Source organism: Rutilus rutilus (assembly GCF_951802725.1).
Source record: "Rutilus rutilus genome assembly, chromosome: 10".
Lineage (NCBI taxonomy): Eukaryota > Metazoa > Chordata > Actinopteri > Cypriniformes > Leuciscidae > Rutilus > Rutilus rutilus.
The window spans coordinates 30788118-30813524 of record NC_140215.1 but is presented as its reverse complement, the minus strand read 5'-3'; the positions used below and the strand labels follow the sequence as shown (position 1 = coordinate 30813524).

At 42.6% G+C, this 25407-nt stretch overlaps 1 protein-coding gene across 2 annotated transcripts in view; it reads right to left on the bottom strand.

The window, feature by feature from the left end:
• Positions 1-25407, bottom strand: part of acvr1c (activin A receptor type 1C) — a 117174-nt gene that overhangs the window by 71476 nt on the left and 20291 nt on the right. For both annotated transcript variants that reach the window (XM_084422349.1, XM_084422350.1), the window contains exon 2: positions 9265-9495. In XM_084422349.1, coding sequence (XP_084278475.1) covers positions 9265-9495 — 231 coding nt within the window. The remainder of the gene's footprint in view (positions 1-9264; positions 9496-25407) is intronic.

Sequence of the window (25407 nt, the reverse complement as noted above, 5' to 3'; positions counted from 1 at the left end):
CCAGCGCTCTGGATGAGGATGCCAGATCAAACCGCGGGCTTGAGAGAGGAGGTCTCTTCTCACCGGGATCGGCCATGGGGCTGAGTCTGCCAGCCGCATCAAGCATGGTTCTCCCAGCGTGGGGCTATAAGGAGCACCGAGTGGCGAGTCTCCCTGATTCTCCCGATGACCTGTGGCAACAGTGAGATCGGGGGGAAGGCGTACAGCAGGTCGCTGGGCCAGGCTTGGGCCAGCGCATCCTCGCTCTTTGAAAAGAACCTTGGGCAGTGAGCGTTGTCTTCTGACGCAAAGAGGTCGACTTTCACTTTGCCGAAAAGGCGCCACAGAAGCTGGACTGTCTGGGGATGCAGAGACCACTCCCCCAGGGGAACATTGTCTCTGGACAGTCTGTCTGGACCATCGTTCAGGTGACCGGGCACGTGCGCTGCTCCCAGCGAACGCAGTGAGTGCTGAGCCCAAACGAGGAGGCGTCCCACCAGGGCGCAGAGAATCTTGGATCTGACACCGCCCTGACGGTTCACGTAGGACACCACTGACATATTGTCCGTGCGGACTAGTACATGGTGGTCCCGCAGGTATGGTAGAAAGTGCTTCAACGCGTTCTCGACTGCCAGCATCTCTAGACAGTTTATGTGAAGGCGTTTCTCCCGGTCTGACCAGAGACCATAGACCAGTCTGCCCTCGAAAAGAGCCCCCCAACCTAGGTTGGAGGCGTCTGTCGAGATCGTTTTCCGGTGCGAGATGACTCCCATTGACACTCCCCGCTGGTACCATTCGGCCGCCAGCCAGGGCTGCAGGGCTGAAACACAGCCCTGATCCACACTGACTCGCGAGCCGCCGGCAGTCCATGCTCTGTGAGGCACTCGCGCTTTCAGCCAGCGTTGTAGCGGGCGCATGCGCAGCAAGAGCACTGCTCCAGCTGAAGCCATGTGGCCCAGAATTTTCTGAATCGTTTTCAGAGGAAGCCGTTCTGAAAAGACGCGACGAGATGTCGAATATGGCACACGCGCTGTGTCGACAATCTGGCCGTCATAGCCACCGAGTCCAGCTCTATTCCCAGAAAAGAGATTGACTGGCTGGGCATTAATGAGCTCTTGGTCCAGTTGACCGAGAGACCCAGGCTTTCCAGATGGCTGAGAAGCGCTGTTCTGTGAGATATGAGCTCTATCTCTGACTGTGCCAGTATCAGCCAGTCGTCAAAATAGTTCAGAATTCGCATACCCTGTCTTCTCAGGGGAGCGAGGGCCGCGTCCATGCATTTCGTAAATGTACGGGGTGCTAACGACAGGCCGAACGGCAGGACGGTGTATTGATATACCCGACCGTCGAAGGCAAATCTCAAGAATGGCCTGTGACGGGGTATAATCTGAATCTGAAAGTATGCGTCTTTCAGATTGAGAGAAATAAACCAGTCCCTCGGGCGAATTTGCGCGAGGATTTGTCTGGTCATGAGCATTTTGAATGGCCGTCTCATGAGAGCTTTGTTCAAATATCTCAGATCTAATATAGGTCTGAGAGCTCCGTCCTTCTTGGGTACGAGGAAAATAACGGCTGTAAAAGCCCGTCTCGCTCAGAGAAAGATGTACCTGTTCTATCGCCCCCTTGCACAGCAGCTTCGCTATTTCTGCATGAAGCAGGTGAGCTGTTTCCGTATTCACTCTCGTCTCGGTCCGTGCTCGAAAGCACGGGGGGCGGCGAGGGAACTGTAGCAAATAGCCCCGTTTTACAATGTTTAGCACCCATTCTGACACGCCCGGGATAGCTTCCCACGCTTTCGCATGCATAGCTAGAGGTAGAATGGCCTCTGGGTCCCGGCCGTCGCACTGCGCGGGATAGGGAACTTGTATCAGAGGATTCGGCACGGCGTGCACGCCATCGATGCTCGAATACGGGGGCTCGCTGATAGCGGTAACTGGCTGGGCAGCACTCAATGACTCGGTCGCTTGGGATGGAGAACATTTTGTGGCGAGAAAATGCCGTGATGCGAGAGCGGCGTCGGGGGTTATGTGTTTATCAGTAAGTGTGAGCGCTCGTGAGCGGGCACGGGGCTTACGTTCACAACACGGCCAGAGTTTGGGAGCTTTAAAGGATCTGACCCCTGGGATAACTGTGTAACAGAGCGGGCAATGGGTAGGTGCGGGCACTGAATCGTGGGCACATTTCCTACGCTTGACACTCGAGCGGCGCGTGCCCACTTTATGAGAGTGAGCTCTGTGAGAGACACAGGGGAGACCGTGCTTGTGTGTAGGGGTGAGCACTGGGACGTGGGCACATTTTCTACACTCATAACACCATCGGCGTGAGCCGGATAACCAGACATTATACTCTTTTTGAGATTTCTCTGGGTCGCCGTGAAAACGGCGTTTGTGTGCAGGTGAGCGAGTTGTGTAACTGACTCGTTGGTTGCGGTGTACGCTACTGCAGTAGCCTTTTTTAAGGGGACTGACAGAGCTAGGCGTTTTGACGGCGGTCCGGCCGCGGCGGGACTCGACCGTCTTTTCCTCCTTGCGTCCGCTGGGACTTCGCGGGCTCAGGCTTCAGCGCGATCTTGGGCCGGGGTCCTCGGGGGGGAGGCGGTCTGTGACGGCTGGATGAGCGCGACCTAGGGCGGCCGCCCTGGTGTCACTGCGAAGGCAGAGGCTGAGACGAGCGCTGTGTGGAGCAGCCTGCAGCTGAGCTCGAGCAGCGGGGCAGAAAGAGATTGATGGCCTGCGATGCCTTCTGTACCTACGAAAAACGATCCACAATCCCGCTTACCGCTGGGCCGAAGAGGCCGGTGGGGGAGAGCGGGGCGTTGAGGAACACGGACCGCTCAGATTCACCCATGTCGGCGAGCGTCAGGCGGTAGGCGAGGCCATGGATCTCCCGATGGCCTGGGCAGCGGACTTGGTAGCGCGAAGAGAGAGGTCCGTCGCGCTTCTTGGCGGCGGCTAGGTAAAAAGCACCCGTCGATCCTGTTAGGCGCGGGCACCTTCGGCGGAGACCACTCAAGGCCTAGTTGGTCGACAGCCTTAGTGAGGAGGCGGAGAAGCTTGGCGTCCACACTGGCGCGGGCCCGGCCAGATTCCTGGGTCGAAGAGGAGGTGGAGCGGTGTGATCCGGACCACTCTTCACTGTCCGAGGCCAGGAGAGAGCAGCTGTCGCCGATGGCGTCTTCGTCCGCTTCATCCCCTGAGGCGACGGCAGTGCGGGCGGGAGCCGGCCGCTGCGCGTCGGGAAAGGGAGGCGGAGAAGGAGAGAGCGAGGCTCGCGGGAAGGGTTCCGGCGAGCGCATTGCTGGCACATTGGGCTCCGGTGGTCTCTGTGAGCGGCGTTTCTTTTTGCGCTGCCCAGCAGAGACAGGCGGAGTGACAGCTTCGGCGTCGAACAAGGCGAGTCGAGCCCGCAGGGTCGACATCGGCAGTTCTTCGCAAAACTCGCAGCCGCGTGGTCTCGTCCCAGGCAGAGAGCGCAAATCAGGTGGCAGTCTCTGTCGCTGAGCGGGGCTCGGCAAGAGCCGCAGGAAATGCGAGGCATTTTGAAACAAACGCCTTGCGCTCTTTTAGGAAATGTATGTCGCGGCGGCGAGCACACAACAGAAGCACAGCAAAGGATACTGTCGCCGGATAGCGAAGCAGGCACGGATGGCTGAAGGCGGCGAAGACGACCGGCTTCCTCAGACGCTTTCCTCGGCTTGCTTGTCGCTTGCTTCGACGGCGGCTTCGACGGCGGAGTCCAGCGATGCGAAGGGCTTCGCTGAAGAGACGAAAATCAGGTTAGCAGCCTCCAAGCCCTTCCTTATATACGCTAAGCCACTCCCATTTTGACGGGCTGTGATGCGTGAGGGCGCGCGGGCGTGACGTCACGCCGAGCTCAGTGGTAGGCTGCTGCAGGTGCCGCGGAGCAGCCAATGAGCGCTAGATAGCCCGCTCTAGGTCTGCTAGCTGCTGCACTGCGTTGACAATATATAAAAATTAAGGATAATTTTTGGGCTTCATATCTCGAGAAAAGATGACTTTACCCGTAGCGTAAGCTAACTTATGCAATACGAGAGAACCTCTCGTAAGAGAACTTTAACAGCACAAAAAAATTACTCGATGGATGGAAAGAGGCACCTGTCAGGAGCACAAAAGCAAAAACGTAAAAAAAAAAAAAAGTAGGAATGAAGACGTGAAAAAGATGAAAGTTTCACTTACAAATTGGGTCCTTACAAATAAGAATATACAAAATATTGGAGATTATTGTAGTGACAGAAGGGGAAAGATTGGAGATCCTTATAGTTATCCTTATAATCCTTATGTGGACGCTAGCAGCGAAACAGGACAGCAGATTAGCAATAAACAAGAAACAATCTGCCGAGATGAAACAGTAAAGGACAGTATTCAAGTCAGCGGCAGCGGCAGCATTGACGACCTCAAAGAGACAGGAGGATTACAGGTTAGCGAGAGTAAGGCCTTACCATTTCACATTGATTGTGCCAATAGACAAGCTATACCAACTGTCGGTGAGAGTAAAGCAGGACAGCTCGCCAGTAGACCGAGCACGCCCCGTGCCACTGATGAATCCTTGAATGTAAAATAATGAGGGTTGTCTGTGTAAGACTGGTTAAAACTGCTACGATGGTAGCAGGGTTATTATAGGAGATATATATATATATATATATATATATATATATATATACAGTGCTATGCATAAGTTTAGACACCCATGCTAAAGTTGACTAAAAAGAGGAATAAAAAATCATCTTTTGGAAATTGAACTTAATGCCTTAATTAAATAAATTAGGAAAAATCCAACCTTTAAGGACACCAATTTTCTTTGTGAATGAATAATGTATCGTAAATAAATAAATGTTCTTCCTTAAAATACAGGGTGCATAAGTCTGGACACCCCTATGATAAATTCCCATAGAGGCAGGCAGATTTTTATTTTTAAAGGCCAGTTACTTCATGGATCCAGGATACTATGCATCCTGATAAAGTTCCCTTGGCCTTTGGAATTAAAACAGCCCCACATCATTACATAGCCTTCACCATACCTAGAGATTGGCATGGTTTTATTTCAGTTAGCCTAATAGCTGGTTTGATTTGCATTGAGAGATGATCTTATGGAAAGTACTCCATGCCAATCTCTAGGTATGGTGAAGGCTATGTGGGCATGGGACAAAACATGAATGGTGAGTGAATCACGGGCGATCACGGGCAGCAGCGCAGAGTTAATTCTGTGCTAATTTGATGTAATATTTTGTTAGATATGTTGTAGATTTAAGTAGCAAATGAGAATCGCTAAAATCATTTAATATATTTTTGAGACAAAGGTCTTCTTAATGATTTTCAGTTTTGTTCAAGGTAATTAAAGCAACAGTTTTTCGCTAATGGAAGAATATGTAAAAGTATGGTAGATGGGGCAAATTGCGCCCCTACTGTTGGGACAATAATTAACATGACAACAAAGAGCTGGCTGACTTTTCCATTTGTTGACATGTGTTGGAAACTTTATTCCTTCATCGAAGCAAGACCAGGAGATGTTGGGATATCGTTCAAGCAGAAGTTATTCTTTATTGAGGACTTCGCTGAGCGTTGCTGCAGTCACCCAACAATCTAATCTAACATAACTTTACATGGTATCTTATAGGCATTTTAGGAGGAGGGACTTATGGAGGTGGAGACAAAACAAAACAAAGCATACAAAGGTAGTGATGATTTGATTCTATCAAGTGAAAAACCAGTTTGGCAGGTAATCTGGCTTGCTCAAGAGAAACAGACCCAATCAGCATAACACTCTATTGCATTGCTAATCCAATCAGCCTAACGATTCAACGTCTGGGCCAGGGGCTCCGAAAGCCATTTGCAGAACAAAAGGTGACAATGGAGAAAACAGGAATTGCAACTTTGCTGAGCAGAATCATTCGTGTGATATCATCATCTTAACCTTAAAAGCTAAATACAATATTATTCACCATGATGTTATGTAAGGAAGCATATCTGAAATAGATTCTTAAATTTGTAATCCTTCACATGACATGGTAAGATTTAACATATATTAGATTGGGTGTCCACCTTAGAGATGATCACCGTTATAATGAAACCATCATATTTAAAAATATGATATTAATCATATTATATATTTATTGTCACCACTGTAAATATATATTAACTTTTTATCTCATTCAATGCTTTCACAATCTGTACTTTTTAAAATAATTGTTTCTATATTTTTTTAATATATTTATATTAACATTTTAATGATAACATATTTATTGAACAAATTGTATTCTTTTATTTATCAATATAAACAGAAAATAGTACAAACTTTGCTAAAGTGATTGTTTTGAAAATCACATTACACATTACAACCAATCACATTACAGCCTTGACGTCATTGAATTTCGTTCAGAGCTGTGCGACAGTCAATTAGTGTTTGCATAGAAAACGTGCTGTAAACTAAATCATACCTGTCGTGCAATTGTCTGTGACTTCTCTTATAAAACAGCATTTTTTTTACTCTACGTGTTGAAGATTAGCTGATGGGCTGTCAGTTCATTAAATGATAAGCTATTACCACACAAAATCAGTTTGTTCAGCATAGTGAAGACTCTCCTCCACTGACATCCATAAAAAGGGCCTCTTGTCTCCTTCCCTGCATACCACATCATTAGCAGGCTTTACATTTTTTTCGGCTAAGGTTGCAGGCTCACTTTATGGCTTTGGCTTTGCGTTTGTGCTCCATTCTTTAATAAACTTTGTAAAAGACATTCTATAAGATGTTCAGGATGAATTTGCTGTGTTGAGTTTGACAAACTTAAACATATAGTTAATATGGGTTACACGATAATTAAAAATAACTGACAATGTGTCTGCTCCTCCCAGAAAAAAAATTAAAAATCCATGTAGATGGTAAATTAGTTAATCTATTCATCACCATGAAATCATGACAAGTGAACTGAAGCAAGGGATGGGCAACATGCCACTTGCATGAGATCGCAGCAATTAGCAAACAACAATGATCCATTTAATTTCCAATGGACAAAATGTACTCCCACCCTCCTTAGGTACACCTTGCTAGTAGCAGGTTGATAGCGCCACACAGTTGCTGCAGATTTGTCGACTGCACATCCATGGTGCGAATCTCCTGTTCCACCACATCCCAAAGGTGCTCTATTGGATTGAGATCTGGTGACTTTGGGGGCAATATGAGTATTGTGATCAAATATCCCCCACACCATTACACCACCACCACCACCAGCAGGATGGATCCATGCTTTCATATTGTTTACGCCAAATTCTGACCCTACCATCTGAATGTTGCAGCAACCGAGACTCATAGACCAGGCAACATTTTTCCAATCATCTTTTGTCCAATTTTGGCCAATATTGTTTGGTGAGTTTCCTGTTCTTAGCTGACAAGAGTGGCACAGGTGTGTGTTCTTCTGCTGCTGTAGCTGATCTGCTTCAAGGTTCGATGTGTTGTGTGTCCAGAGAAGCTCTTCTGCAGACCTTGGCTGAATCAAGTGTTTGTTTGATTTTTTTCAACAGAGTTACTGTTGCCTTTCTATCAGCTCGAACCAGTCTGGCCAATCTCCTCTAACCTCTGGCATCAAGGCATTTTTGTCCACAGAACTGCTGCTCACTGGATATTACTTTTTTTTGGACCATACTCTGTAAACCCTAGAGATGGTTGTACGTGAAAATCCCAGTAGATGAGCAGTTTCTGAAATACTCAGACCAGCCCGTCTGGCACCAGCAACCATGCCAAGTTCAAAGTCACTTATACCTTTCTTCCCCATTCTGATGCTCAGTTTGAAATTCAATAGTCATCTTGACCATGTCAACATGTCTAAATGTATTGAGTTAGATATTTAGTTAGAATTAGATATTTGTGTCAACAAGCAGTTGAACAGGTGTACCTAATAAAGTGGCCAATGAGTGTACGAAACAATAGGAAAAAAAAGATAATTGCAATTTCATATTCATACCCTTCATAAACAATCTTCAATAACTCAGAAAGGACATACAAACAAAAGCCTTTTTCATACATTAAACTTGGTAAATTACTGTAAAATTGTTGGATTGACTTTTCAGCAGCTGTGGCTCATACAGAGGCAGGTGGGGCAGTGACCCACCAAATACGTATTAACTTGAAAAAATAGACCTCTGTATATAGCCTACTGTCTCACTGTCTCAGCCTACAGCTACTCACTTTTTAAAAGATTTTAGGACCAGCTTTACTAACAGTTTGCGCCAGCGCAAACCCTCTTTTGAAATAAAAAAAACTATTGTCAGGATTTACTTAAGACATGCAGTGAAATATTAGCGCTGAAAAGGCGTGGACACAGTTATTTTTGTGGCTGACTTTATTGCAAATGCATTTGTTTCCCTTTCAGATGCAAAATGTATGGGAGGAGAGTATTTAAATGAATCATGCAAGGTGATTTACTAAGGTTTGCGATAGTCAATTTACTGTATTTGCGCCATTATTTAATGGCCCACAAAAAACATGTCTTAAACCAGACATTAATTGCGCTGCTCTTCGTAGATTGCGTTGGTCATTATGGAAATGATCTGGCTGTGTTCTTTAATTTGCACGCGTCTGTAGATCACACCTAGACCTTTCCACTCCCATTGGTGCTTTTTTGGAATTGCGCACTCACGGTAATTTGCCCTATTTAGTAACTCTGCCCCTTAGTCTTTTATATTTTCCCCTTTAAATATAATGGTTTAATCTTTGACATCATATGTGTTGCAGTGACATCCTCAGTGTCATTTTGGTCCAAATGTAATAGTCCCTGAAATCCCCATATTGTTGACAACTAAATATTGGAGTCCCCAAATGTGTTGTTAATTATTTTATTTTATTTTATTTTTTCTGAAATGGTCAGGTATAAAGGGCACTTTTTCCTAACAAGAGCGGCTGTCTGACAGGTAGAGTCATACATGACTGTTGGCTTGAGACTGGTGCACCAGAGTAGAGGATGGATTAATGAATCCATCCTCTACTCTGGTGCACCAGTCTCAAGCCAACAGTCATGTATGACTCTACCTGTTAGACAGCCGCTCTGAGGAATTTAACTACCCTGCTAGGATACACACAGTATTAATGCCCGATAATTACCCAACCAGCCTTGTTATGTCATACATGTTTTACTTTCACTGAGCAAAGAAAGATTTGCTGTTCTATACACAAAAACAGTCCAAACAACACACACTAAAACAAATGTACTGTTAATAATGTTTAATTCTAGGACACTTTCAGAATATGGGAGATGATGACAATGGCCTGTCATACCTGGATTGAAGTGCAGCGTCTCATTGTTGCAGAAGTCTGTAAAGCAGCAGTTGCGTTTATAGACGTTTCTGGAGCTGTGGCAGAACACCTGACCCTTGAGCTCTGATGGGGACACACAGGACTTTACTGGCTCCTCCTTCCCATTTATGAGCATCACTGAGTTCCAACATGCTCCTTCTGCCTCCGTCTCACAAGTGTGGTTCACACACAAGTGACATACACACTTTAAGGCTGAGAGAAAAAAAATATAGATTAATATTTGGCATGGGAAAAGTCGCTGTCACACCTTTTATTAGAATGAAACTCAGAGATTTTTTCTTTAGGCACGGTAAAAACAGTATTGTCATTGTATGTACACCAATGACAATAAATCATAAATATCAGGTGATGTGCCATATCCAATTAAATTCCTGAATTTGAAGTAAGGATGTAAAATTAGAATTAAGGCAATAAAATAATAATAAATTAAATTAAATTAAATTAATTTAACTGCTGCAAGTGGTCATTAATATTACATTAATATTACATTAATATTACATTAATATTACATTAATAATGTATTTATTAATAAATAAATGATTTTATAGCATGAATTACATATACTCATGTGCTGAAAACTATGGAAGCTTGTTTCCGCCACTGAATAAAACATTTTAAAAGATAATTGCGACTTTTTATCTCACAATTGCGAGTTTACATCTCGCAATTCTGACTTTATTTCTCAGAATTGCGAGATATAAAGTCAGAATTGCGTGAAATAAAGTCAGAATTCTGAGATATAAAGTCAGAATTGCGAGATATAAAGTCGCAATTGCGTCTTATAAAGTCAGAATTCTGACTTTTTTTCTCGCAATTGCGACTTTATATCACGCAATTCTGACTTTATATCTCAGAATTCTGACTTTATATCACGCAATTCTTACTTTATAACACATAATTGCGAGTTTATATCTCGCAATTCTGACATCTTTTCTCACTTTTATTTATTTTTTTTACCTTAGAATAGTTTATATCTCACAATTCTGACTTTATAACACGCAATTGCGACTTTATATCATGCAATTCTGACTTTTTATCTCCCAATTGCGTGATATAAAGTCAGAATTCTGAGATATAAAGTCAGAATTGCGTGATATAAAGTCGCAATTGCGAGAAAAAAAGTCAGAATTCTGACTTTATAACACGCAATTGTGACTTTATTTCACGCAATTCTGACTTTATATCTCGCAATTCTGACTTTAAAACACGCAATTGCGACTTTATTTTACGCAATTCTGACTTTATATCTCGCAATTCTGAGAAATAAAGTCAGAATTGCGAGATGTAAACTCGCAATTGTGAGATAAAAAGTCGCAATTATCTTTTATTTTTTTTATTTTGTGGCGGAAACAAGCTTCCATAGAAAACAGCAAAGTACTCAATCTTTTTTTTTTTTTTTTTCACTAATAAATTTGAATTTATTTGTAATTAATAATTCAATTTCAGAATGGTGTAAGAACACATTTTATTTCCCAGAATACCCTAATTTGTCCAATAATTAAGAAAAGATATACATTTTTATTATTATTATTATTATATTTGATAAAATCATCGTTTAACTAAGCCATTTTGTGGTATTGTACAGCAAAATAAAAACCTGTTTTGATAGCTGTGTTGATTGTTTTGACAGAATACTATTCTGACAGAATTCTACCACTAAAGATTGCATTATAAATAATCTTCCTGATCCAAATCTACTCCTCTGCATACCAGATAGCTTAGAAAAACTCAATGTTACAACAGAAACTACTGACTCTCTCTTTCCCAGCACTTTAGACACGGTTGCTCCTTTGCGATTAAAGAAGATTAAGGAAAATAGTCCAACGCCATGTAACAACCACTCTCTGGCCCTCAAGAAAGCAGGCTGAAAAAATGGAGCGCAGCTGGAAGAAAACAAAACTAGAGCTATTTCGCATTCTGTGGAAGGAAAATGTTATTGCATATAGAAAGCCCTTGAAAACTTCTATATCTGCTTACTTTTAGACTCTCTTAGAAGAGAACAAACACAACCCTTGGTATTTATTTGATACAGTGGCTAAATTAACGGGACATAAAGCTTCAAACGTTTCCAAACAGCCGCCATGGGTGGTTGCAGTTAAACAGATGAAGAAGATGAATATAAAGTTCCAACACCAAGTTTAATACTAATAATCCACAAGACAGACAAACAGGCAGGAACAACACACTTAACGTAGATGTGACCGGATAACAAACAGAGGAAAAGGAGAAACCAAGAAGGTGTGATTATCTGATGAGCGTCCATGACAACTGATGACTGGTGGAAAACAAAGATAAAGAACACATGTGACTGATGAAAACCAACTGAAAGTCCATGAAAAGAAACTAACTGAACATAACTGTAGCCGCGTTTCCATTACCCTTCAAATTGCGCAAATTGAAATTGTGAATTGAAAATACGCCCAATGGAAACACGTCAATTTCGCAAAAACTCCCATTTATCGCAAAAAAGTTTTTACGCTCGCATGAGGTGGTTTTTCAGGCAATTCGAAAAAGGAATATTTCACAAAACTGCATTTACAGTCACCTGTGTTTGGACAGAATATGAGACAGAGCTCTTTATTAAATTCATAAAAGACAAAAGAATGACAGAAATACTGGATTCTAAACCTCAAAGAAATGCCACAATCAAGACTTAGGAGCAGAAATGAGTTTGAAAAACCCAGAAACACCTCATATGTGCCGCTCACAGTATAAGGGTCTTATTTCCTTGCCATTAATGCTTGGATAACACGCCTACGTTTCCTTCCATTAATAATAATAATAATGTCTAGTGCGGTACGTGGCTGTGATATATATAAACTTACCAACGTCCGTTGCCATGATTTTTGGAATGACTTATCGCGAGAGGAAAATTGTGAGGTTTTCGCGTGCAGCCGTCATAGGCAGCCGTGCACGAGCGCAAAACCTCACAACACCCACCCCTGGTGATTGGTTGGAACACTATTTATTTTGGTTTTGAGTGGTGGTGAAACCAACTGTTTTTGTGTGCAGATCTCAGAGCCTAGGCTGCCTACAGAGACGCGTTTTTTTTTGACGGCATGCTTATGGGGCGGGGCAGCTGATTAGATGAATGTGATCATTTATGTTTGGGCCTGAAATCGCTGATACAACCTATATAATTACACTGTAACAATGACACCTTAAAATAGTGTAACCGAAAATTATAACCATGCATGTGTAGCAGGGTGACTGAATCCATTTATGAGGATATCATTCACCTGTGCTTAGTTTATTAAGCCCCCTCCCCTTTCTTGTTTGATATATAAGGGATGTGTGGTGGCCACTTGGCATGCGTCTTGGTATCACCCTTGTGACGTCATCCATGGGTGCCGCAGGTATGTGATTGTTTGGGGTGAACACGTGCTTCTCGTTCTGTGCAGGCGGTTTATATGAATTTCTCTCGCTGTTAGGCTTAGACGGTAAGCTGTTTTCCCCGCCTGCTGTGTGTTTGCTGCCCACTCCTCACAGGTATGTGTAGCCTTTTTGTTAATGAGAAGAAATTGGCCGTGGTTGGCAATTTATGATCTGTTTTGTCTTCAGTGGCATTGATAGCATGTCACCTATTATGTTCCTGACTGAGCGGCTGTATTACATTATGGTGCGCGACTACGAAGCAGTTTGTGTGCAGTGATCATCCCGCGGCCCCCCATGCATAACTGAGGGTCTCTTGGGGTATTCGTGAGAATCGAGTATCAATGCTGAACTGTGATCGCGTATAATTGTGACTGCGTCGCTGTTTTGCCTCGACATCCATTAGGATAGTAACCTTTAGCTGCTACAACTGTTGTAGCTGTTGCACGTCGCTTGTGAAGATTGTGCAGTTCGTCTGACTGTGCGGGCGCCGGGCGGGCTGTCTCTTCTGGCGGCCGCCTATTGAATTCTCGTGTTTGTAAGCATCTTGTTTAGCTTTGTGTAAGCTGGCTGGCTGTCTCTTTTGGCCGCCGCCTATTGAACTTATTTTCCGATTTGGCAGCTGGCCCTTACCTCCAGATACCTCTGCTCTTGGTTGATGAGTTTCTTTAAATTGAGTGTTATTGGTTGTATGTGTGTATTTGAGTAGATTCTGATTGCTAATCAGTTCATCATATTATAATGCCAGTGTAAGAGTTTTAACTTTGAATTTCCAACTATTTATTCAACATTGGCGAAGAAAATAAACGTTTCTATTTATATGACTCATGTCTTTTCACCCACTCACTCCAAACGAACCTGTGATAACCCTAGGGCTATTTCCCTGGTTTTCCGGGGTGGCGTAGTCGATCATATATTGCCATTTCTGTTAAAAGTGTGGTAAACCTTTCTCAATTCTCTTACTCTCGCACCGCCAGGGTGCGATTTGTGAAAAAAACAGAGGGGGGGATGTTTTGAAAAAAAAATTGCCCTATTCATAAAAATAAATCATGAGAACATGACCTTCATCACTGCATTTTCAGGAATTGTAAAATCTTTTTTCTTATTAACTCATGAAGTAGCCTGACGCAATATTTTTACTTAATAGCTTATCTTTCCCCACACATGAGCTGTGATCATGCACAACGAAAAAACATGTAAGAATGAACCACGGATTGATTGCAAAGTTAAACCATCACAGTAGAAACAGTTTTACTGCTGCTGTTAAAGTAATAACGTTAACTTTACATCGCGATGCTGAGCTACAGTGAAATGATAGAAAAGACAGATGCATTATCTGTGTTAAGCCTGTTTTATGCTTCTGCGTCGAACTGCCGCCGTAGCTACGTCGTAGGCTGTGTGTAGCACGCGTACCCTACGGCGTACCCTGACGTGCACCTCTCCAAAAATGTAACAACGCGTCAATTCTACGCGGACACAAGCGCTGTGATTGGTCTGCCAGAACCCCTCCCTCGGGGTTTCACACGCTTCCTAGGTACGCGTCAACGCGGACAACGACACAGAAGTATAAATTAAAACCAACACGTTGCCTACGGCGTATAGGCTCCGGCGTAGGTCCGACGCAGAAGTATAATGAGGCCTTTAGTCAGTTCACCTCATTCGCGCGAACTGGACGCGCCCGCGCCGTGCTAAACGCCTCATTCGCGCCGCAGGACCTCTACGCGCGTAAACGCGTCTTTACGCAAATATTTCCACCAAGTGACGTAGCTCAGTGAGGGAGAATTTGATTGAGGTGTTTTAGCCAGGTCTGCATACCTTCTCTTAGTGTTTAATCTCTAAAACACTAATGTCTGTCAATGGACTTGGATGTTAAAGTGGTTCCTGTGTTATTTTTATAGTCAGTTTGTAGCCCTTCTTGTTGATTAGTTTTCCCCAGGTGTTTCTTATTAGCCACTCCCCTCATTACCATGTTAAGCTTGTTTTGCCATCTGTATAAATAACCCTTGTCTCACTTGTATTTTGTCAGTTGTTGTATGGTGCTGTAACTTTCTCCTGCCTTGTGGTTATTGAGTTACCCTGGTTTCCCTGTGTTTTGTTCTTCTTGTGGATTTTACCAATAAATGTAGCTGCATGTGGATCCTCTTCCCAGCCTGCTCCTTTGCCTGCCTGACTGTCACTTCGTTACATTTAGATAGAATAAATCTTTTTGTTGGAGACTTTGAGCTTTGTAACTTTGCAGACTGTATACATACACGTATACATACATCATGACGTAACGTGACGGCATACACAGAAGCTACAAAGGGACGCCGGCACACAACAGAGTTAACTTTTGCAATGAAGCAAGTCGCTCCCAGGCAGGGGAAGGCGTGGCAAAGGGACACAGTGTCTCGTTCCCTTCTCAGGGAACAAGGGTTACAGACGTAACCCGAGACGTTCCCTTTCGTTGATACGACACTTTGGGGAACAAGTACCCACTATGACACAATGAGCCCTGCCTGTCCCAGAGTGAATCTGCGCACAGGCACACTTAGGACGAGAGCACTAGAGTGCCTGGCATAGAAGGAATGTCCAGGCTATAGAATCTGATAAAAGTATGAGGGGTGGCCCATCCTGCTGCATAGCACACTTCTTGGATCAGGGCCCCTGAAAGGAGGGCTCTAGAGGACGCCATGCCTCTGTTTGAATGAGCCCTCACGGCCAAAGGTGAAGGCAAGCTGCGCACCTGATAGGCCATAGAGATAACCTGAACGATCCAGTTACTGATGGTCTGTTTGGATGGGGGAAGCCGCTTCTTGGGCGACCCGAAGCACACCAGCAACTGGTCTGACTTCCGCCATGAAGACCTCTGGACATAAATCTTGAGAGCTCTGACAGGGCAGATCAAATGAAGTCTTTCTTCATCCGCCGTCACGTGAGGTGGGGGATGAAAAGCCTGCAGAACTGTAGGCCGTGCCACATTAGATGGCACTTTAGGCACATAGCCCAGCCTGGGATGCAAGATAGCCTTAACCCTCTGGAGTCGGCGGCCGCGCTGGCATGACCAGCTCGCTTTTATTCTCATCAGTGCAAAAGAGACTCAAAATACTGTTAAGTTTGATCTTACATATAAGTGTTATACATCATTCAAATCATATATCATATATCATATTCATATATCATCTGTTAAATGTCTTCTTTTATTTGTGTACACTCATAATAAAAACAAAATGTTGTTTTTCATAAAATAAAGAAAATAAACGATGCACATTCTGCCGTCTTTCTCAATGTGAAGTTCATTCTGAAACGCGACAAATGATCTGTAACTCAGCAAATGCTTGCCACATTTACATGAGACATATGTCTTTACAAAGCTTGAAATCTCTCATTTTAAAGGAGTCATGACCTCGTGTTACCTTGGATACCCAACCGAATTATAGTCTTTCAGGCACTTCTAAAAAAAAAAAGTGGAAAAAAATAAACACAGAGCTCCTCAGACCCTTATTTCTAAAGGCATTATTGTCTCGCGAGATCTGATGCGATGTTTTGGCTGTCGTGGACGGTCATTATAATAATGCAAATGAGGGGCACGTTGATTGGTTGCAGGAAGGAGGGTGGTTGACAGCGTTGCATGCTCGTAGTTTCTTTTGCCCTTGATCAGTGAGGCGATACACAGCGCGGGCCCCTCCGCATTTACGCGTGTATTGAGTGTGCACTCCGAGCACAGGATAACGGCTGACAGGACAAGAAAGTCAGTTTTTCTGAAGTGAAAGACTTTATTTCAGCGTACACTAATGTCACTGTCTGGTAGTTCCTATTGTGCTGGGGTTTCTGAAGTAGTCATAATTCATCTCTCATAACATAACATGCTCTAAACACGCACGCAGAGTGGAAAAGGAAGAGCGGAGGCGCGGGGAGCAGAGCGCAAATTTGAACTATATCGATATATGCGATATGGTCTAGCAAACAGTTTTAGCCACTGACCATGGACTCCTGTACCATCACTACTGTTGTGTAAAACAAAGTGGAAAGATGTGGATAGCATTCGTAGAGTCCATTCACCGTGTTTATCTCGAAGCTAACGTTACATACAATAGCCGCATTAGAGCAATAAAAACACAGTCTTACCGTTTCAATTTCAGGCAGGTCTCTGATGGTGGGGATGGCACCTTTTCCCAAACGGAGCTTCGAGGCCAACTTCGCCTGATATTGTCCCAAATTACTAAATGAATCCTGTGTAAAATGTTTAGCGCAGACACCAAACGTTAGGCCAGTTGAAAGGGTTGTTGGGACAGCGTCATTAAAAATGAATTTCATCCACTGATCCCTGATAGTTTCGTCCGTTTTGGGTAGAGAAAACACATTAGAATGCTGTTTATGGCAGTCAACCACAGAGCGACGCAGGTGTGCACAAGGTTTCTCCATCTTTCTTTGCCGAATGAATATGAGGGGGAGAGGGGTAGGGCGTGGCTTCCTGCTGCGCTGTCCATATATGGCATATCCTCCACCGTCGTGACGTCAAGCCAGGGTAGAAATCAAAATCTCGTATTTGAGTGCGCGTGCACGTGGGATATTTTACAAACCCTGAGGTAAACAAACGCTTCACTTTTAAATATCGGCTTCCCGGCCAGTGTATAATCGTTAGGCAATCATAACATACATTGATTCTCGTGGAAAAATGCAAAATGTGGGTCATGACACCTTTAAATGATGTAAATTATATCAAAAACAAATATTCTCTGTTTAAGTAATCCGCATGAAAGCAACAACATGTACAGTTTCTCCAGCCCGTGCTTATTAGCTCTAATGTGACCACACCCACGCGCGCAAGAGCAATTGACATGCAAATCGTCTACGTGAAAAGTAGGCTAGCATGAGTGTTTACTCTAAAATGGTGAATATTATAATGTTTAGACCTGTGTTTACTGTTAAATACTGTGTTTGTGGATATCTACTCAAACGTAGATATGTATAATGTGGTAACAATAATGTTTTATAGTTTGGAGCGGCTCAATCACTTCAGTAAATGTTCTCTGCACACGCTGTGAGTTTGAGTCACTCGTTTGAAAAGCAAAACGCGCCAAACATTAGGCTTCATGTTTTTACTCTAATCTCATTTCATAATGTCATAACGAATGGAAACATTTGAAGTAACATATGATAATCCATATATTTTTCTCTAGTGTAGTGTTACTGAAGTGTTCCTTTTTAACGATTTATAGGCCGCCTGCTATAGGCTATTGTTATTATTATTTTATGCAGCCCTACACGTATATGTTTACAAGGCACAACAAGCCTGGTGTTCATTATATATATATTTTTTTAAATCGCAAATGTAACCAGAAAAATCTAAAATGTATTCCTAAAATCGTGCAGCCCTATAGTTTCTCTTGATATCAGCATGGTCACAGTTGGTTTTTTGTTTTGTTTTTACAGGGACCAGATGCCACTGATGAGTCCTGCTGACTTAAACATTCACATGAGTCTCTGTACATGAACATGGTCAAATAAAAAAAATCAAAACACCTTGGAAATGACAGGTATGTACTATGTTTCATACATATGGCACAAAGATGTGTGAAAACCGAACACAAGTTTTCACTTCAAGTCTCTGTCTTTAGATCAGTGTGTTCAATAATGTGCTTTTTTGTCCTTTTTTGTGTATCTTTGGATTATGTTGTGTTGTAAGTAAATCCAAACAATCAAAAAGCCATTGTTTTTTAAATCTCTCCTCATTCTTTGTGCAAGGTTCCTCATAATGATAGGGCCTGATAGCACCTGATAGGGCCATTATGGGAGGGTCTTTGTCATAAAGCTTTCTTACACAAAACATGTCTTACAAATTTTTAAATAATATATTGTTTTATCTGAATGAGTACACAGGATGATTTCCACATAGTTTTGAAGCAAATATTCTAGGCTACGTGATACAATTTCCAAAAGTCTTGTGAAGAAATAATCAGTATGGGTTTCATGACCTTATTTTAGTGACATTTTTGTTTTGTTTTTTACAAACCATGCATAAATGTCATTATCTCAAAACTACAAACTTTTACATACATGCTGCTGACATATTATTTTAGTAGAGTTTGTGCTGAATACAGTGTAATCAGACTTTAGCCATGAAAATGTCACAAGTAACAGAAATAAGCACAAATGTCAGAGCATGTCAGAACACCTCCAGGGCCCAGAAAACACCTCAGACCCCAGAGGGTTAATATCACCTGGAGCAAACTCCAGGCACCCGTAAGATATAGAAAGGGTCTGAAGATCTCCTACTATCCTCAGAGAAGTAATGGCTAATAAAAAAAGCTACCTTGAGGGGAAGGTTCTTGGCCTCAGCCGACTCCCGAGGTTCGAAGGGGGCCTCAACCAACCCTTCGCGAACCACTGCCAGGTCCCATGTGGGAACTCTGGTCCGAGTTGTAGGTCTCATTCTCCAAGCCCCACAGAGGAAACGAATAATCAGCTGATGTCTTCCCAAAGGGCCATCACCCAGAGGAGTGTGGAAAGCCGTAATGGCAGCCACGTACACCTTGAGTGTGGACGGGGTAAGACCAGCAGAGAAGCGATGCTGGAGAAACTCCAGCACTGAAGCCACCGGGCGCTTAACTGGGTCCACCTCACGCTCTCTACACCAAATGGTGAAACATTCCATTTTCGGTTGTACAATTTCCTTGTGGAGGGAGCTCTAGAGCTGAGTATGGTCTCGACTACTCCTGCTGACAGGCCAGCCTCTCGGTACTGTGCCCCCTCAGGGGCCAGGCCCACAGTTTCTATAACTCTGGCCGAGGGTGAAATATTGAGCGACGGGCCCTCTCCAGAACTCCCGGGAGCAGAGCGATCGGGGGGAAATGTGTACGGGCGCCGCCTCGGCCCTGCATACACCATGTACGGACGCAAGTGCTGCCTGGCCGCAAGCCTGTGGGGCAGACAGTGCAACGTGCGTTCGCTGGAAACTGATGTGTCCTGAAGCGCACTTTAGGGTGGAATACAAACATCGATTTCCTGAGGGCTCCATGGAGGAGCGAAAACTTCAGAGGTCTGCGCATAGCGACAGGACCTTACCCGAAACTGTCTTCAAGAAAATAACAGTCCTCAGATCTGTTTTCTCTTTGGAAAGCGTTGGGCAAGAGTGTTGCTTCGACCTCCAGGCTTCCTCAGGGGGGGGGCTCGAGAGGCAACCACTCATTCGCTGCTGCTTAAACTAGGAGCTCGGCTCATAATGTGCGCAGGCAGCCGCCTTCGAGAACTGCCCATGCATGCTCTGCTCCCAGCTTAGTCAGATGATTATTTCATCTTTTTTAAGTCCTCATAATTAAATGCAGCCATAATAACCAGACAAGTAAAACATGGTCTGAATGGTAGACTGAAATATTTAGCTCAGAGTCAGATATTCCACCATTTTAATTCATTAGAATTAAATGCAGCCATAATAAACAGACAAGTGAAACATGGTCTGAATGGTAGGCTGAATTAAAATATTTAGCTCAAAGTCAGATAATATTCCACCATTTTAATTCATCAGAATTAAATGCACACATAAACACCAGACAAGTGAAACCCAGTCTAAATGATAGGCTGAATAAAAATATCTAACTCCTTAAAGCTAGATAATATTTATACATGCATGCCAGTCTCGTAATCTACACATTGCCTCGACAACGCGAGATACATGTCGTTCATAATACATATCGGCTTTCTTCCCTCGAGAAGAAAGTCAATAGACGCAAGGCTGAAACACTCGAAAGCGCACGTCTTTTTCTTTTGCTGTACACTTCAAGATATTTCTCAATGAACACACCCAGCACCCTCAAGAGCTGACTGTGCATGCCTTGCATTCAAACAGTATCACACACCGATCGCATGTCACCTCCCGAAGTTTAACGTGAGCAGGAAGAGACACGCTTTCAGCTGTGCTTATGGTAACAATTCAAGTTCCCACAGGACAAACAACACCAAATAGGAGAGACAGTTGTACAGAGCGCTTGCTGAAGAACAAAAAGCTAACTCTGTTGTGTGTCTGCGTCCCTTTGTAGATTCCGTGTATGCCGTCACGTTACATCATGACGCAACGCCAATCAGGATTGAAATAGTTTAATTCATGCTTCAGACGCACTACGCTGCGGGCATTCCCCAAAGTGTGGCATTGAAGTAGTGCGAGTTCCCTCGAAAGGGAACCCCATTTTTCCATCTTAAAAATATGAATTATGACATATGCTGTCAATGACAAATGCAGAAAAGTTAGTTCATGCATTCATGACCTCAAGGCTAGATTATAGCAATGCTCTACAGGGTGGTTGCCCTGCACACCTAATAAAAAAACTCAGCTGGTCCAAAATGCAGCAGCTAGAGTTCTTACAAGAACCAGGAAGTTTGACCATAGGGGGCTTTCACACCGGATAGTTCTAGGAACTTAGTTCTAGGAACTAACCACCAGGGTGGTTCCCCGAGAACTAATTGTTTCCCTAGGAACGTTTTCTGGTTGCATTCGCACCGCCAGTAGGAACTCTGAAGTGTCGTAAGCCGCGATTGTTGCTGTGACTTTTATTTTGACGGTGCTGAGAATGTCAGAGCCTGAACTCACAGTGCTCACATTCTCTGTGTTCATTAGTTTACGATCTGTCTAACAGTCCTGTCTAATATGTTATTAGATAGAACAATTATACATAGAAAGTAGACAGTAATGAAAAGTTATTAGCGTATGGTTGATGTCCAGTGTCGCTAGCTGAGCAGAAATACATAATCATGTTTGGCTTGGTCCCCTCAAAGGTGCGTTGGATTTTCTCCTCAGCGTAAAGGTTATGAGGCCCATCTATCACTGTTTTTCATGTTCGTAGAGTTAGTTTCTGGAGTAAATATATAGGCTATAATCTGTTTACACAGCCTTTTTAAAAATGGCGGGTGCTGGTGTTTCGCGTGCGTTCGGCAAATCAGCGTACACTTACGTCACGGATAGTTCCTATAGTGCTGGTTTAGACCCTACTCTGAAGTAGGAACTAAATTAGTTCCTCCAAAAGAGTTCCTAGAACTAAAATCGTTTCTAGTTCCTTTGGTGCGAAAGTGCTAAAATCCAGGTACTTTCGCCAATAGTCCTAGGAACTATGAAAAGGTTCCTCTGGTGCGAAAGCCCCTCAAATTAGCCCAGTTCTGTCAACACTGCATTGGCTCCTTCTTAAACATTGCATACATTTTTAAATCTAGCTAATTACTTACAAATCTCTAAATGGTTTAGCTCCTCAGTACTTGAGCAAGCTCTTCACGCATCATCTATTGCGATCTCAAAATTCTGGCCAGTTGATAAAACCTAGAATGTCAAAATCAACTGCAGGCAGTAGATACTTTTCCTATTTAGCACCCAAACTCTAGAATAGTCTTCTTAGCCTTGTTCGGAAAGCAGACACACTCTGTCATTTTAAATATAGACTAAAAACACATGTCTTAAAACTGGCATAAACAATTTCAATGATTCAAATCAGTTAAATAATTGTTAGGCAGCATAAATTAGGTCAACCGGAACCAGGAACACTTCCTATAACACCCGGTGTACTTGTTACATCATAAGAACAAATGGCATCTACACTATTATTAGTCTGTCTGTCTCATCCTTATCCTGAGGTTACTGTAGTCATTTGGATCCAGTCCATATCCAGATCAGATGGTGGACCTGCACCTAGACATGACCAAAATGCAATCCTGAATTGTCAGCATTAGACTGTGTCTAATAGACAATTCCCTGTGAAGGCCACGTCTTGATGAATAATGCTACCAATCCCGATCTGAATTCTGACTTGTGATGCAGCGTAAATTATAATGACACCGTGTTCGTTCGTTGGCCACAGGAGAACTGAGGACTGAGAACTGAGAACTGAAAAGGGATTACAAAAGGTGTTGGGGAAATTACATTTACATTTACATTTTACATTTATTCATTTAGCAGACGCTTTTATCCAAAGCGACTTACAAATGAGAGCAATAGAAGCAGTTAAACTAACAATAGGATAACAATATGCAAGTGCTATGACCCTTCCCAGTTTAATCTAACGCAGTACGTGTACATTTTATTTGATTTTTATTCTTTTCTTTTTTTTATAAAGATAATACATATCGAATAGAAGATAAAGTATTAGTATTAATGGATCAAGTGTTGCTGAAAAAGATGCGTCTTCAGCCATTTCTTGAAAATGGCCAAGGACTCAGCATTTTGTGCCTCTTTGAGATGGCACGACAAGACAGTGTTCACTTGCAGAGCGCAAGTTTCTGGATGGCACGTAAGTCTGAAGTAATGAGTTTAGGTAGGAGGGAGCAGAGCCAGTGGTTGTTCTGTAGGCAAAAGTCAGTGACTTGAATTTGATGCAAGAGTAGAGTTTTTTGCAATTTTGTGAGTAGAGGAGTGACGTGTGCTCTCTTCGGCTCGTTAAAGACCACTCTAGCTGCAGCATTTTGGATCAGTTGCTGAGGTTTGACAGTGCAAGCTGGAAGACATGCTAGGAGAGCATTGCAATAATCTAGTCTGGATAGAACAAGTGCTTGGACACGGAGTTGTGTAGCATGCTCTGATAGGAAGGGCCTGATCCTCCTAATGTTGTAGGCATTTTATAAGGCAAATCTGCACAACCGAGCAGTTCTAGCAATGTGGTCTGTAAAGTTCAATTGATCATCAATCACAGCTCCAAGGTTCCTGGCTGATCTTGATGGAGTTATGAAATGGAAATGGCATTTATAGATTGCCTTTGGATCAGAGCCATTTAAAAACACAGTTGTGACACTTCCATAGGAATTGAGGAATGCAGAAGTCAAGCGTGTCGTGGGGCAACCAACAGTTCCAAACACAAACACTGAATAGTTCCAGTGTTGAGCCCCATTCATTTCAGAGTTTCTCAAGCACACTCGCTGGTGAGTTAATGACATTACTGCATTTTTTTACATTTTAACGCATTAATTGACCCCTCAGGAATCTAGCCAGTAGTGGTATTTTATGTAGTGCGTTTTAGTTCATGTTTATCGTTAAATAATGGATAGTTAGACTGTTATTGCAGTTAGATAACATGAGAAATACTTCAATAGCTACCATAAACAGATGCTAGTTGTCATAGCCCCTAAATAATAAAGAGATTTGTTAGAATGCATTTGGTTCCTTTTTTACGCTAATTTTAAACATATTTCATTAGTTAAGTTTAACATTTGCTTGCTTCCATTAATATTCACTTGTGTATGTTTATGTGAGTATCATATAAGAGAGGCACTTCAATTTGGATCAGATTTTTTTGTCTAAATATATGTTCAAATGCAAAACCTAAATAAAGTAAGCAAATATGAAATAAATAAGTAGGATAAATAAGTAGCACTTAGGGCTGTGCGATTAATTGAATAAAATCACGATTTGAGCATGTGCGATTTCTAAACCGCTTAATAGCACGATTCAAAATCGATAATACAGACATTTGCGAGCTGCACACCATACGAAAAAGAGTTAAGTAACAAAATAAAGAAATCACCAACGCCGTCATGTAGCATTTTTGCAAAGATATGGTACCCACAAATACCATCAATAAAGCAAAAAAAAAAATTATAGACACTTGATAAGAGATACTAACTGCCATCGCGAAGTTATTTTTCAAGAGTTCCCATCCCTGAAATGTATTCCAAATGCAAGGCCAGTGTTGAATCAGAGTTAAAACGAAGTGAAATAATACGAAACTACTTCAGATATGTGGTCAAGCAGAATATCGGAGCCTTACTTAAGTTTAACGGTGCACTTTATTAATGATGGTTTCGAAATGAAAAGCCGATGCTTGCAAACAGCATGCTTCCCAGATGACCACACTGGATAAAATGCTCTGGCTTCCTGGGGACTTTGTGAGGAGCAGCAAGTGTCAATCAACACGGTTAACAGATCAAACATTGTGAAGGCTGCCGCTCTAAATAAATGGACAAGATTGCAATGCTTTTGACATAGACCGCATCTTGCAATTGGTAAGTATCATTACATTTACAGTTTCCTTAATATGAAATATAATATGAAAATATAATTTATTAATGGCAATATTAATATTCATCTGATTATTTATCCTGCTTGTTTTTGTTAGAGAAAAATTTAATGCACATAAAAATAATAATTTTAGAAATCTTTAGTCATTGTAATGAAAAAAAAATTGTAATTAGGTTATTGAAATAGGATCCATGATGTATTATTTGTAATTATGTAATGTATGTAATTATTTTATTTAAATTCACTTTGCTTTATTTCTTTATTCTAGAAAATACAGTTAAGGATGACTCTCGCATTTCCCGAGCCACAGGTTTGTGCAAAAAGTTGGTTGGGCATTTTTCTCATAGTTGGAAGAAAAAGTTGGCATTAACTGAAGCCCAGGAAGAACTTCAGCTTCCAAAGCATGCACTTCATTACAGAGTGCCCAACAAAGTGGGGCTCAAGGCAACAGGTCTTAGAACGGGTTTTGGAACAACAAAGGCTCTGTCTCCGATCTTTTCAACTGATCGCAAAACAAGACACCTGGTGCCACAATGGCCTTGAATCTGTGAGCAAAGCACTGAAACCACTACAGGAGTTCACTCTGGTGAGGACTATTGTCAGCATGTCATATCTGAAACCAGTTCTTCATCTGTTCAACAAAGAAAAAAATCAATTCTTGAGTACATTAATAAAAATTATGATGATGAAGATAACCAAGAACCAAGAAGATATGGCGTCATTCCTAAATCCAAGATTCAAGACAAATAACATTGCTGTAG